This window comes from Wyeomyia smithii, chromosome 2 (genome assembly GCF_029784165.1).
Source record: "Wyeomyia smithii strain HCP4-BCI-WySm-NY-G18 chromosome 2, ASM2978416v1, whole genome shotgun sequence".
Classification (NCBI taxonomy): Eukaryota; Metazoa; Arthropoda; class Insecta; order Diptera; family Culicidae; genus Wyeomyia; species Wyeomyia smithii.
Genome location: NC_073695.1, coordinates 229,344,760 through 229,357,977, shown reverse-complemented (window position 1 = coordinate 229,357,977; position 13,218 = coordinate 229,344,760). Strand labels below are relative to the sequence as shown.

The window sequence follows — 13,218 nt, the reverse complement described above, 5'->3', positions numbered from 1 at the left end:
TAAATCCCGCTTTGCAGTAAAAGTTTCAGTCCTTAACCAAACAATTTTTCTATATCTGTTTAAAATAAATTCTGGACAAAATTGATTTATTTACGATATTTGATGGGCTCTGCGAGTCAAATAACTGAATGCCATGCTGAACTAAACCATGCAAAATATTAAAATATAACAATGCACAAATAAAAAAAAAAACACGAAAACAAGTGGGAATCGAACAAAACTGGAAAATGTGCAAAAAAGTGGTTTTTAGCTTGAAAAAGTTATTTTTATAATCACGTTTGGGCAACCAAATGTTCTACAAAAATACTGTAAATAACATTGCCTTTCGATTTGAGGTTGAGCACCTTGGCTTTTTCAATATCGATATTTTTCGAGACACCCTAGTTGTACATATATTTTCAAAACGAATTCGGAATTTTCATTGTAACACGCCGAATTTTTGATTGCAATCGGATTAGTTTTGTATATATCGCTCTTTATGCACAGTATTATGGAGTTGTAAAGAACAACATAAATGTATCATGACTAGAATGCGTACACTGTGACTGCAATGACATGATATCATCCATTTGTTTTTTATTTCAAAGTAAATTTAATTGTAATGATATCTTTCATTTCGTGCAAATGTTGTAACTGGCTCCGTCTTTTTTCAAGTTATGTCATTTTCTCAGATTCACTACGATTGTACGAAAACTCATTTCGTGTTGAGGTTGGAAGGAAAACAATCGATTTTTTCTCGTGTCGGCTGGAACCATATAGTAGAAGATGCAGCGCACTTTCAGTCACGCAACAGCTTATTACGATAGGACATCGCAGTATTCAGCAATTATTTATCTTTTAAAATTTTCCACAACTTTGCTGAAGGAAGCTATCTGGTATATTGAAAATAAGAAAAAATATTTTTGTTCATGTAACCGTTAGGTGGATAGATCGAAAAACTAAAAACGCCAAAAGTAAGGCCTTGTTCTATGAAACAATTTTGCTGAAGAAACTGGGTACATAAAATCAATTTTTCACAGTCAAATCTAGGACGATCACGATTTTTCGAGTTTAGACCACTGTGCACTGTAGAATTTTCAAATATATCTTTCCACCAATTGTTAATGTTTTCAAATATAACCCTTGGAATGTGTAAAAACTATTCTGGAAGTTATTTCACAAAATGGTGGTTGAAAAACGTGCTTTACAATAAGTATTTCGTCGTTTTTATATCACTTTTTTGTACTTTACGACCTTCAAAAGGGCATTACTCAGAAATGTACCGTACGATGATTTTGAAATTTCGACCAGAGATTCTGGACGTCATAACGAATCGAATGATGTACTCAGATTCTATGGTGCATTTTTTTTTGTAATAACGGTCTGTGGGAGCACCGTGCATCCCTTACCTTTATTCCTTTTCTTAATCTATACTAATGTCGTCGTTCCAGTTCCTTTTTTTAGATCACAGTGCAATAATGATACCTGCATATTCAAGATTCAGGTAAAATATTTTATGGTACCATTTTCAATGTTTCTGGTTCAAGGCTTGAATACTACCAAAGTATGACTGATAATTGAAGTTCTACTCCTACTGAGGCAATTATCCTGCATTTTTACAGTCTGAAACATCCAACTGAAATCAATTTTTTTTATTTGTTGTTGCACATAAACGTATCCCAGAACGACCTTAGAGTCTTTCAACTTAATTTTATACCGAACTAGGATTTTTCTCATTAGACGAACAAGAAGGAAGAACTGATGGAATGATAGTACTGTAGAAGCAACATTTGTTAGGTGAATACATACCTGGCCATGTAGACAGGAATATGATAATTACTATCACATAAGTGATTACTTGCAATTTTTTCAGCTGTAATTAAGAGATTGTTTGACTTCAAAAGAAATCTTTTTTTCAAAACCTTAAATAATTCACCCGTGTGAAAATTTCATTGAATTTTCTTGTTGGAAATATTTTCCTAAGCAATAAGCGTACCTTAGGAATAACATCAAGATAATAACGTTAATTTGTGACAATTGCGGTGATTTCCAATAATCAACCACAAATGCGTCAGTCGTCGTCGTCACGCGGCTAGACAATCTCAGCCGTAGGTAAATTAGCTAGCTGCTACTAAGCACAGTAGCAGGCGGTGACCCGTGAAAATTCTATAAAACCGACAACAGCCTTCAAAGTATTGTCACTTGTCGTTCAAGTTCGAAGAAAATGTCGTTCCATTTGAAAATTTTCCTCCTATTGGTGGTTGTGACTTTGGTAAGTGGATTTTGTATCTTTAAAACAGGCTAGATTCAACGGTCAATCGAAACCTCAGGTTTCCTCCCATACGATTCGATCGTTGGTGAACGAATGCAAGAAAAAAGTCACGATCAGTGATGAGCTGGAGAAGTCCTTCCTTGAGCTTAACTTCCCACCGGAGGAGGAAACGTCCCGCTGTCTGATGCACTGTATCGGGGAAACGCTGCAACTGGTGGACGGTGACACGGGTGCGGCAAGACTAGACAACATTAAGGTCATGCTGAAAGGACCTGACAGTTCGCAGGAGGAGTTTAGTGAGGAGCACATGAAGTGTCTGGAACAGATAAGCGACGAAAAGGAGGACAATTGTTCGATGGCTTTCCAAGTGTATCAGTGCTTCGAGCAAGAGTTCCTGGAGCTCATGAAGAAAGACTTGGAGGAAAATGAATAAATATGATCTCTTTTTATTATCAAAACAGTACCCAATAAAATAAATATTCTTATCTTACAAAGCTTCTCGCTGTTATTTTATTCGTCTGTTCTGGGTGATAACATAGATGAGTTTGTTTTATTATACTGTGTGGAAAAAGTGATTCGATGTAATCAGTTCGACCCGGACTGACCCGAATGCGGTAGCTGTCCACTATAAATGCTGCCGAGCAATCGGTCAATGAATTCATAGTTTTCTTTACAGCTGATCAAAATGGCTACTTGCTCTCGGTGGATCGTTGTCGCTGTACTTCTCGTAAGATATTCACTGATTATAACTATAAGCTGAACTGATGTTTCGATCGATTCTTCTAGATCGCTACCTGCGTCGTGTTAAGCCGGTCCAATCCGACAACGGCAACGGAGGCGGACAGGCAGAAATATAACGAATTTAAGCGCACCTGCGCCAGAATTCTTCGAACTCCGGCTGAGGAGCTGGAGCAATATATGAACTCGAAGTACGAGCAAAAGCATGACACCTTCTGCTTCATACGCTGCGTATCGATCCTGAATGGAGTCTACGATGACAATACCGGTGTGGATTTGGGCCGAATGTACGCGTCAATGGGCGAAGGTCTTACCGAGGAGCAGTTTAACGAGCAGGCCAAAAGCTGCCTGGAGCCGGTGGAAGGGGAACCGGAGGAAACCTGCTACTGCAGGAAGGCGTGGAAGAAGCTCTGGTGTATTCGTAGGCAATACTTGGAGCGAAAGAAGGCACAGGAAGCGACGGCAGCCTAGGGTGGAAGTCTAATTTTAGCTGAAAATATTCCACGCAATTGAATCGATGTAGATCATGCATTGAAGCCCAATAAAAAGACCGAAAATATAGTAAACGCAACAAACAAAATACAGAATTAATTCTACATTCTCGAAGGCTAAGATCTGAATTTCTTGAATCCACCAAGATGAACAATGTGGTTTTATATTGGAATGACCAAGTCAAACGGGTGAAACTGATTTATTATATAAATCTTTTTCTGAAATTGATTTTGCTTGATATAAAAACACGTCCAAAGAATTGTCAAACAAAATTGTCAATTAATTCCGACAAACAATCGTAGCAACTATACAAATGAGTTTTTTGACGTAAGATTACGTCTATCTGGAAATTAGGGGCAGGTCGGAGTTTCCGTATCAATCGACCAAAAATTCGTTTACTGTCGAGTTGTTGTAACAAAAATAATGGATTAAATAAGATACACTTTTGAAAAATTCGTAAATAACATGGATTGACTCAATCAAACCGAGCAACCAATCACTACCTTTCTTCCCCAGCACAGCCGACACTAAAAGTATACAGGTTGAACAGAAAGTATAAATCTCAGTAGTCACATTTAAAAGCTAGCATGCAAAAGTTTAGTTTTCATTATCTAATCGATCACGTTAACAAGAAAATTTACTGGAAACTGGATCGACCAACAGTAAACAGAGCTGCTGAAAGTCGCAGCGGAAGAGGCGTCGATTTCAAATATAAGTGTTTGTATGGTTTTTGCTTCCACTTCAACTTCCACTGATTCGCTAACAGCCTTCCAATCTGGGCGGACTAACAGAAGAAATCCAGCGGAGAGAACTGCACAGTATTCCTCAACATCTCCGGACATGTTAGTGATTCAGTTATTCAATTGTGCTCAAAAATGCAGGGATGGATCTTGGGTTACTAGGGCGACCAGCTCCAAAATAGGATGACCATAAAAAACGCCTTAATTAGATGTAATTTATTTTCAAAAAATCATAACTTTTAAACTAGGTGATCGATTTTTGATCTTTTTGGATCAAATTAAGGTTATTATTGCTAGTTTAAAACAATATATTAAAACATTAATCTGTGTGCTTTTACATTCTATAAATGAAATTATAACCATTTTTGTCATATTTTCAAATGAATAAAAAATTCAAGAATAAAAAATAACATATCTTTCAAAATTTCTCCATATATAGAGTAAAATATGGCCTTCAAATTGAGACCAAAAGATATGTTTTATGTTTGCCCCAAAATAAATGACAAACAAGGAAAAAAGCAATTTTTTTTTCTATGAAAAACAATAATAACTTTGAGTAGTATTGAAATATTCTCGATGTCAGCATTGCTGATCGTTTCTCCTAGAAAACCTTGAAAGTTTTTTTTTCAATCTAAATCGGTTATTTTTAATAATAGAGAAAAACTTTATTCTGTAAAATTGTTTAAATTTAACGGAGCTATAAAATTGTAGCACAACTTTTTTTTCTATCTAAAAAGTAAAAAAAAGTTAGATACTTGATATAATCGGAAATATGGTCACTCTAATTTTTTTCAATTAGCGCTTTATCATAAGTAACAACTCTGTAAAAAAAAGTTTTTCTCTTAAAAATTGCTATCGAGCTCTAGATCCAAATTACTCTAAATTCAGTTTCACCCGTATTTTCCTGTGCCGTTTATCTGGTGGCTATTTTGGAATTGGTAGCTGTAAATGTACTGGAAATAGTAGAAAATTCGGCCAAAAATAGGTCCTGTGTCATCGACAAATAACAATCCCAAATGACGATATAAGGAACTCGCTTGCCGGTTTCACTTTTATGAAACACCAAAGGTAAGCGCCCCCAAAATCATATAGCAGAATAAGTTTATATTTTTTATCTCTCGCCAAAACGTTGCTGATAGTGATACTATTTAATTTTCCAGAAAATACATTCACTTAATTAGAAAAGCAACTAATATAGAAAAATGATTTGTCTTTTTAACTTGACAATCGTCAAATGTAACCATTGGAACTGTAATAAAAGTGTCTAAAAACCTTAGTGAATGAACAAATAATTATAAAATTTTTCCGCTTACTGGAGAGAAATCAAAATTTGCAAACTACAGTGTAAAAGCGTAGTTTATATACGCTAGAACCGCTGTTAAACAGAACACCTTTAATCGATGAAATCTCATTTAAATAATTGCATGACATACAATTTCTAAAACTCCACAAAATATTTTGTCACCGGCATGCGTAGTTAACGCATTCACTGCAAAATGACTGCCACACTTTCAATCATAGAGCTCTAGTTATGTTGCAAACGAAAATCAGATAACAAGAAGACGGCACAAAGCAAAGAAAGGCAAACAAACAAATTCTCATAGCCACACCGGACGCTCCATTTAACCATAGAAAAAGCATGCTGGAAGAGATATTCACTGTGTGGCGCTGTTCACCGAGTGGGTACTAGACAACAGTTATAATAACATTCTCATAACAGAATAATAAATTTTCTGTTGTTACAAAGGTTGTTACAAACTTTTCAATAAAGCTTTACCTTCGGGACATCAAAATAGTGTAGGCTCAAAAAGCAAGCATTAGATCACCTGTCGGGACGTCGAGGTTCTGCCAATGGCAAGCACTTTCGAGCGAATTCCAACTTTTTCGTCCGAGATGTCGCAAGTAAGCTAGGAGTGTCGTCTACAAATGTGAATCGAGCTAAAAAACTAGCCTACTACTTACAAAAAGGTGGTGACTCCAAATCGTGACGATAAGCAAAACAAGTCGGCTTCTTAAGGGTTTATATACCTTTTTAGTTTTCAAAAAACCGGAAATTTTTTTATTACATTATTTTCAAATACAACATCTTGAGAACATTTCCACAAATTTTCATGAAGATCTGAGCAATAGGAAGAAAGTTAGAGCGATTTGCAACGCGCCTCGCCACGGCCGCATAAGCTAAACTTGAAACTTTACACGCGATTATCTCGGAATAGTTTTTTTCCGGAAAATGACTTTGCCGTGATCCTGATTGCGGGAAAACTACTGAACCGATTCCCTTCATCTTTTTTTTTAATTTTCGTTATAAAATTCGCCGGTTCTTGAACGATCGCTTTTTGAAACATACAGTTACATTTTGCCGCAAAAAAAAAATTTTAATGCAATTTTTTGCTCTCAAAACGTGCATTTTTTGGGAAAAACGTTCCCGTTTGCACTGAAAACAAAATACTCATAAAAGCGATCGTTCAAAGATCCGGCACACTTTTAAAGTAATGAAATAATATGAGTTTTTTTATTTCGGTTGATCCGCTGAGTCTCTATCAGGATCACCACAAGCCTCTGCAAAAAATAGCGTTTCGTGGAAACGGCCATTACTCCAGTAATAATTGGTATATCTCAAAATTAAACGTATTTTCTTGTTGTTGATAAACTGTACTTCCATAAAAATACCACTTTGATGCAATGAAAATGGTGCTATGCACTTAAACATAAATTCAAACTTTCCTCATTTTTCTCGACCAAAAAGGTATATAACCCCTTAAGCAACACAGTTGTTCCGTTCTGTTTTGGCCGGATTAGGCATTTTGTCATTACGGAAAAAAAGCCATGGAGTGGTATGCCGCGAACAACGTCTGGGTAGTGCCAAAGGACATGAAAAAAATATATAGGCTATCGTCGAGCGGAAACCCAAGAAGACAAGGAAAACAGTTGTCAACGAGATGAAGTTCAAGGCTAACTGGTGTTCTGTGGAGAACAAAGTGACAAAGAAGGCAGTACGAAACTTGATGGAAGGAGTTCGTCAATTCGCATTCGTTAAAAAACAACTTGAGTTAAAATTTTTTTTTTTATTCTGTACGAAATGAACTTGACAAAGAAGAAAAGATTTGGTTTTTTGATAAAAAAGTTTACACACATTTTGTTTGACCATTTTTTTACCGTAACACCCTTTACAATAAAGGCTCATGAGTTTCCAACTAGGTTCTCTTGCATCACAATCGAAACAGCGATTTGAAAACAACATATAATCGCGGGATATGATGTAACGAGTTTATACTACGATTGGAATAGAAATAAAATTAGTTTTTATTGACATTAGATGAACCGAGTTATAACCCATAAAGCGGACTTTTGATAACGTTACTTATGATTTTTTTATGTATTATAACAAACAGTCACACGCATCATGATTGCTGGAATAAACATTATTGTCTTTCATTTAAGTATAAAAATATAAAGTACTCCCTTTCTTCAATCTGTGCCGATGAATTATGAGTCTCTTAGTGGCCCACTTCCTGGAGCATGATCAAACTTAAGCCCAGATAGTCCATCAGGTTTATAAGCTTTAAACTGAGAACAAAAAACTGTTTGTTTACAATCGATCCCTTGGCCATTGAATAAAAACCAAACCAAGTGGTTAATCGTTATCAGACAAACGGTCAACGCAAGGTTTCGACCAACGAAGCTTCACTTCGAACGCTCAGTTTTGTAGAAACCGCGTCAGGATGAAGTTCACTTCGGCAGCACTGGTGTTGATCGTCGGTCTGGTAAGTGGACATACTCTTGTGGAATTAACCTAAGCTCATGGAATTCTTTAATAACAGGCTCTAGCCGACGCTGCCATTTATTCGTCGGATGACTACCGCAAATTTACGAAGGATTGCGGTAAAATCCTACGCTCATCCGCACAAACCTTCCAAAAATTGAAGGACAAAAACTACGGCGATGACAAGGAGGTGCACTGTCTGATTCGCTGCATAGGCGTTATGACACGGTTCTACGATGACGAAACGGGCCCGAACTGGGAGTTGGTTAACCAACATTTGGAAGGCAAACCCGGTTTGGCCGAATATCGGGAGGCAACGCAGCAATGCTTTGCTGCGCTGGATCCAACCAGCTATGGTGAGGACTACTGCAAGAAGTCATTCCTGAGCTACCAGTGCGCGATGAATGCATACGAAACGCACGTTAAGGGTAAGGAAACAGAGGCATAATAAGTGGAAACTTGTTGAAGATGAAGATCGTGTAGTTTAATTAAATGCGGGATAAAGCAGAAATACTTTATATTAATTCATTGTGAATCTAATAAAATTCAATACAGACCATATGATTATACTTCTGATATACGCAAATCTAAGATATTTTTTCGAACAAAAACGTTTCAGCCAAAAGGGTCCAAATACTTGGGGAAAAGTTATGTGTTCTCTTGCCGAAAACAAACAGAGAGTTTCATAAAATTTGAAAATGCTCGTCTCAGATTTCCGCGGTTCAGGATAATTTCACGTAAAATTGTACTACAGCTTGACGATTTGCCCACTTGGTTGTATTATAGTCGAATCACGCATTCAAAAACAACATATAATCGCGAGATATTATATAACGACTTTGTATTACGATTAGAAAAGAAATAAACGATTGAAATTTAATGTTTTGACCCAGAAAGTAAACTTTTGATTACGTCACTTTTGATTGTTTATGTATTATAAGAACAGTCGCATGAACGAAAAATTGTTGTTCTGGGATTTCGAACGGTCAGTTCTGTGTAAATTGTGTCATGATGAAGTTCACTGCGTTAGCTCTGGTGCTGATTATCGATCTGGTAAGTTCGAATACTCTGTTAAAACTGCTCAACTCAAAACTAATTTAATTTTATAATACCAGATTATAACCGACACTGCACATGTTGCGGCACGAGACGTCAAGAAAACTGGAGAAATTTACGCTAAAATTCTACGCACGTCAGTGGAAGTTTACCAAAATATGAAGGACAGCGTCTTCAGCGAGAACATGGAACTGTACTGTCTGGTTCGCTGCTTTTTGATCCTAATGCGGTTTTACGATGACGAAATGGGTCTCAACTGAGAGGTAATAGACGATCATTTCAACGGCGAACTCGGTTGGGCCGACGCTCGGAAGGCAACGCGACAATGTATCGCTGCCCTGGATCTAGCCAGTTATCGAGAGGATTACTGCAAGAAGTCATTTAAGAGCTTTTAGTGTTTGACGAATGCATACAAGCCGCACGTCGAGCAAAAGCCGCAATACCAGTACCCGCAACCGATGTATTTATAATTGAATTTTCGTATCGTTTCGATAACAGCTAGAGTAGGAAACATATTTTAAGCAGCTTTAGGAGCCGCCTGTGTATTGAGACGAAATACTTGAAATCTGTAAGGTGAAATACAAACATAAGTAAATTAATTTGTTCTCTATCTTTTTCTTTGTCAGCACTTGTTTCCAGATTCTAAAACCGATTTAGCAAACTTTAACAATAATCAATTAAAGTTCCCTATCACTAGGACACTATTCCAATCACCCCGAACCTTTTGAGCAGTTTGCATCTGTTTTGCAGTGGATTTTCTTCAGCACCCAAATAGCGCCTGAATAGCTGCAATTTTTTTCGTTGGATGTTGTTTCAAAGATTTTGTCTGTGTTGAACGAAATTTTATGTATTCGTAAGACAACTAGTTAATCAGAGTTTTCGTTCTCATCATTGAAATTATCGATATCGATCAAAATTCAGGAGATTGATTTATTTCGACTGAATAAAATAGGCGCCACTGCTTAAGCCGTTTTTTACCCAACTAAATGTCAATACAAAGTATATGTTTGCACTTCTGATATACAAAAGGCAAAGAATTGCTTCGAAAAATGGATACTGAGAATAAAAGATTGTTGCTTCCACCAAGATTAGCAGGCTGCGACTGATGGCTCGTTAATTACTTGTATTTACATATTGTTAAAAAGAGAATACGTATTGACAAGTGATTTTGCACCTTTGAAATAAACATAACCTTAAATGACGTGAACTCAATTCATCTACTCTACACGAAGGAATTGCATTCTTAGTAGTGTCACGGGCAAGCTAACAATCAACTTTAGCGACGAACATGTGAGCTATTCTTCTACGTACAAAATTCTCACGGCTGTTTATCACCTATTTTCACTAGAAACTGTACACTTATCGAGCACATTGCGCGTGTTCGTTATTTTTTTAATAAAAACTTCTTTGTTTTCAAAAGAGTATACGTTTTTTAGTGGATTTAAAAACAATATATTCTAAAATAATACACTGTATCAAAATTGTGACTGCGTTTATGTTTTTTTTGTTCACACAACATTTATTTAACACGGCACAATACATTGCGTTTATGTTGAAAAATCTGATTGAGACTAGAAAAATTAAAACTGAACGTTTGGAAACACTGCTTCAAGACGGTGAAATTTCTCCTAGAATTCCAAAGAACTTTACAACGTTTGATACCGGGAAATCCAAACAAAATCCTCCGCGTAGTCAAATTAGTGATTCCAGTAACGAGGTCGAGGGAAAGTTTTGCGGTTCTGGTGCTACTTCAATTTTTTTATTGAAATAATCGACTCCCTGGGAGTCTCTCAGCTCGAGTCTTAGCCCGGAATCAAGTCTATCGATAGATTGATTTCATTTAAAAAAACAAGTTTTTTCTCTTCCGGGTTTTCTTCTTGCCCTTCTCGAGTTTCTCAATTCTTGCTTCTGTCCCTGTCACTTATAATTACCAAGAAAAGAAACTGTATCGCAACCTTTTTGTTGTTGCCTGCAAGGCCCATGGGAAACAAGGTGTCTAGTATCAGTACATTATTCGTGAAAATGAAATTGTGTATCTATACCCTAAATGAGATTTTGTTCTGGGAAAGAGGCTGCTGCACGATTGAACTGGAATTCCGCATGGGAACTTTTTGCGGAAAGATGAAATTTTCAAGCAGACGAAATTTGAAACAAAAAAAACATTTTCTATTGGCACCCTGCAGTTTATATCCGCGATCATATCCCAACTGAAAATTGAAAATGTCATTTTTATGAAGAATCTCAGTTTTCTCAGTGTACATTTTTTTTATTTGAAGAAAATAAACAACTCAGCCTAAGAAAACATTCCGGAGGAAGATCTTATTCACAAAGACTTAAACATTATTTTTTAATATAACGCTTGAGCCAGGAAAAATCAGATGACCTCGATATTCGTTCGCGCTTACTTATCTTACATCATAGTCGAATCACGGCTTGAAAAAAACAACAAATAATCGCAAGTAATAATAAAACGACTTTGCAAAAAGATAAGAAGAACAATAAAATGAGTTTTATTGTAATTCGATGAACTGTGTTTTAACCCAAAGAGTAAACTTTTGATCATATCAACGAAAGAACAGTCGCATGTTCTAAAAATTGTTGTTCTGGAACTCCTGTTTCAAAAGTATTTGAACTTACCAAACCGGTTGACCACCGGTTGGCAACTCGGAACTGATGCGGCAGCGGCGGAATACTACGCATGGGGACTTTTTGCGAGAACACCAAACATTTAAGCAGACGAAATTCGAAAATCCAATTTCCATTGACACCCTACTGTTTATAAAATGCTTCTAGCAACAATGCAAATGTTGTTTTCTAATTGACCATTGCATACTGTTTCCAAAGTTGCAAAAACGTGATCGAGTTATTTTGACGCAAAAAATTGACTTTAGAGCCGTAGAGCTTTCAGCAAAGTTAATCCATTGATTATTCTCCATTTTTTCAAGTTACAATTTTGTGATTAAAACTGGTAGAACGTCCTCTGAATGATTTGGTAACAACACTCAATGAAGAGTAATCGGATCAGTTCTACGGGGCACTTATGTAATGAAACATTGAAAACTCTCTCTTGATGATCAAGAAATTTTTAAGTTTTTTTCCAAGTTTTTCAAGACAAAACTAAATTTCGTGATAGCTTAGGATTTTCAGACGCTAAACACTCTGAAAGAATTGTTCTTCTAATAAATTTTGAACTGCTTTTTCGTCATCTTGTGATAAGTTTTTAAAGTTTTTGAAAGAAATGCCATTTTTTATAAAGTCACAGTTATCTTTGTATATATTTTAGCCAGGTATAAAATCAATATTGAATAACTCTCCCGAAGACAATATTTGGTTGGAGAGAAAAAAAAAATTTGAGAAATACTTTCTTCGAACAACTAATTCACTAAAACTTAAACGCCATTTTGAAAAATAAAGCTTGAGTCAGGATGGCCCTATTACCTGCGAAAAAGTCAGATGATCTCGGTGTTCGTTTAAAATAGAAAAATTTCGCGTAAAATTGTACCAAAGCCTCTGGATTTTTGCCCTAAGTTGTATCACCTTTAGGGATGCGAAAACTATCAGTAACTACTGCTAGTTAGCAGTAAGAAAAAATATCATTAACTATCAGTGAAGTTTTTCTCTTACTGATATTGTCTGAATTTTTCTTGTACGAGAGGTAGGTACTGTACAGTCATATAATTTTCACATTAGCGCAACTAAGATTTTTTTAGGGGGGCTATTTTTCCTAACTTTCCATTGAAAAAATATCGATGAAATAACGATTGAAAATATATCGATAAACGCTTAAATGCTTTTTAAATTGAATATTGTGTAACAAAGTATCGTAGCAATAAAAATCAGTACAATAAAAAAGATTACTTCAATCGGGATTAAATCTCCGAACACCAATCTCTTTCAGCGAAGCTGATTCAGTATTGAGTAGAGCTAGATATGAGAATCTATTCTGCGTGCTGACCTTACTAAGCCCCGTTTTCAATCGCCGTATTACTGAAAAGCTTCTTACCGCAGGTCGAGAAAAAGTATGAAATGGACCTATGTAGAATACAACCTTAGAATACAACCTTTCTGTGAAAAATTTTGAACGGGGACTAGAGAATTTCTTGTGTGAGATGGGATCGCTCTTTGCGGCATTCGGAAGCTCTTGTGTCCGAAAGAGAAATAATACAGTTTTTGGCGAT

The 13,218-nt window shown here is 36.2% G+C and overlaps 4 protein-coding genes across 8 annotated transcripts in view; 3 read left to right on the top strand and 1 right to left on the bottom strand.

The window, feature by feature from the left end:
* LOC129723857 (neurogenic protein mastermind) overlaps positions 1 to 13,218 on the bottom strand; it is a 269,520-nt gene that overhangs the window by 75,633 nt on the left and 180,669 nt on the right. The gene's annotated exons all lie outside the window — the stretch shown is intronic.
* Positions 2,107 to 2,745, top strand: LOC129723862 (uncharacterized). Its single transcript, XM_055678327.1, has 2 exons — positions 2,107 to 2,251; positions 2,310 to 2,745. Exons 1-2 carry the CDS (start codon positions 2,204 to 2,206, stop codon positions 2,682 to 2,684), a joined length of 423 nt encoding a protein of 140 aa, XP_055534302.1. The 5' UTR covers positions 2,107 to 2,203; the 3' UTR covers positions 2,685 to 2,745.
* Positions 2,829 to 3,740, top strand: LOC129723859 (uncharacterized). Its single transcript, XM_055678324.1, has 2 exons — positions 2,829 to 2,978; positions 3,038 to 3,740. Exons 1-2 carry the CDS (start codon positions 2,937 to 2,939, stop codon positions 3,458 to 3,460), a joined length of 465 nt encoding a protein of 154 aa, XP_055534299.1. The 5' UTR covers positions 2,829 to 2,936; the 3' UTR covers positions 3,461 to 3,740.
* Positions 7,707 to 8,560, top strand: LOC129723861 (general odorant-binding protein 99b-like). The gene is made up of 2 exons (XM_055678326.1): positions 7,707 to 7,985; positions 8,043 to 8,560. The coding sequence occupies exons 1-2, from the start codon at positions 7,944 to 7,946 to the stop codon at positions 8,430 to 8,432; spliced, it is 432 nt and encodes a 143-aa protein (XP_055534301.1). The 5' UTR covers positions 7,707 to 7,943; the 3' UTR covers positions 8,433 to 8,560.

Coding starts and splice junctions, on each gene's coding strand:
- LOC129723862 (XM_055678327.1), top strand. CDS start 2,204: ATGTCGTTCCATTTGAAAATTTTCCTCCTATTGGTGGTTGTGACTTTG. Junction 2,252..2,309: donor TATTGGTGGTTGTGACTTTG/GTAAGTGGATTT, acceptor TCGAAACCTCAG/GTTTCCTCCCATACGATTCG.
- LOC129723859 (XM_055678324.1), top strand. CDS start 2,937: ATGGCTACTTGCTCTCGGTGGATCGTTGTCGCTGTACTTCTC. Junction 2,979..3,037: donor TCGTTGTCGCTGTACTTCTC/GTAAGATATTCA, acceptor CGATTCTTCTAG/ATCGCTACCTGCGTCGTGTT.
- LOC129723861 (XM_055678326.1), top strand. CDS start 7,944: ATGAAGTTCACTTCGGCAGCACTGGTGTTGATCGTCGGTCTG. Junction 7,986..8,042: donor TGGTGTTGATCGTCGGTCTG/GTAAGTGGACAT, acceptor CTTTAATAACAG/GCTCTAGCCGACGCTGCCAT.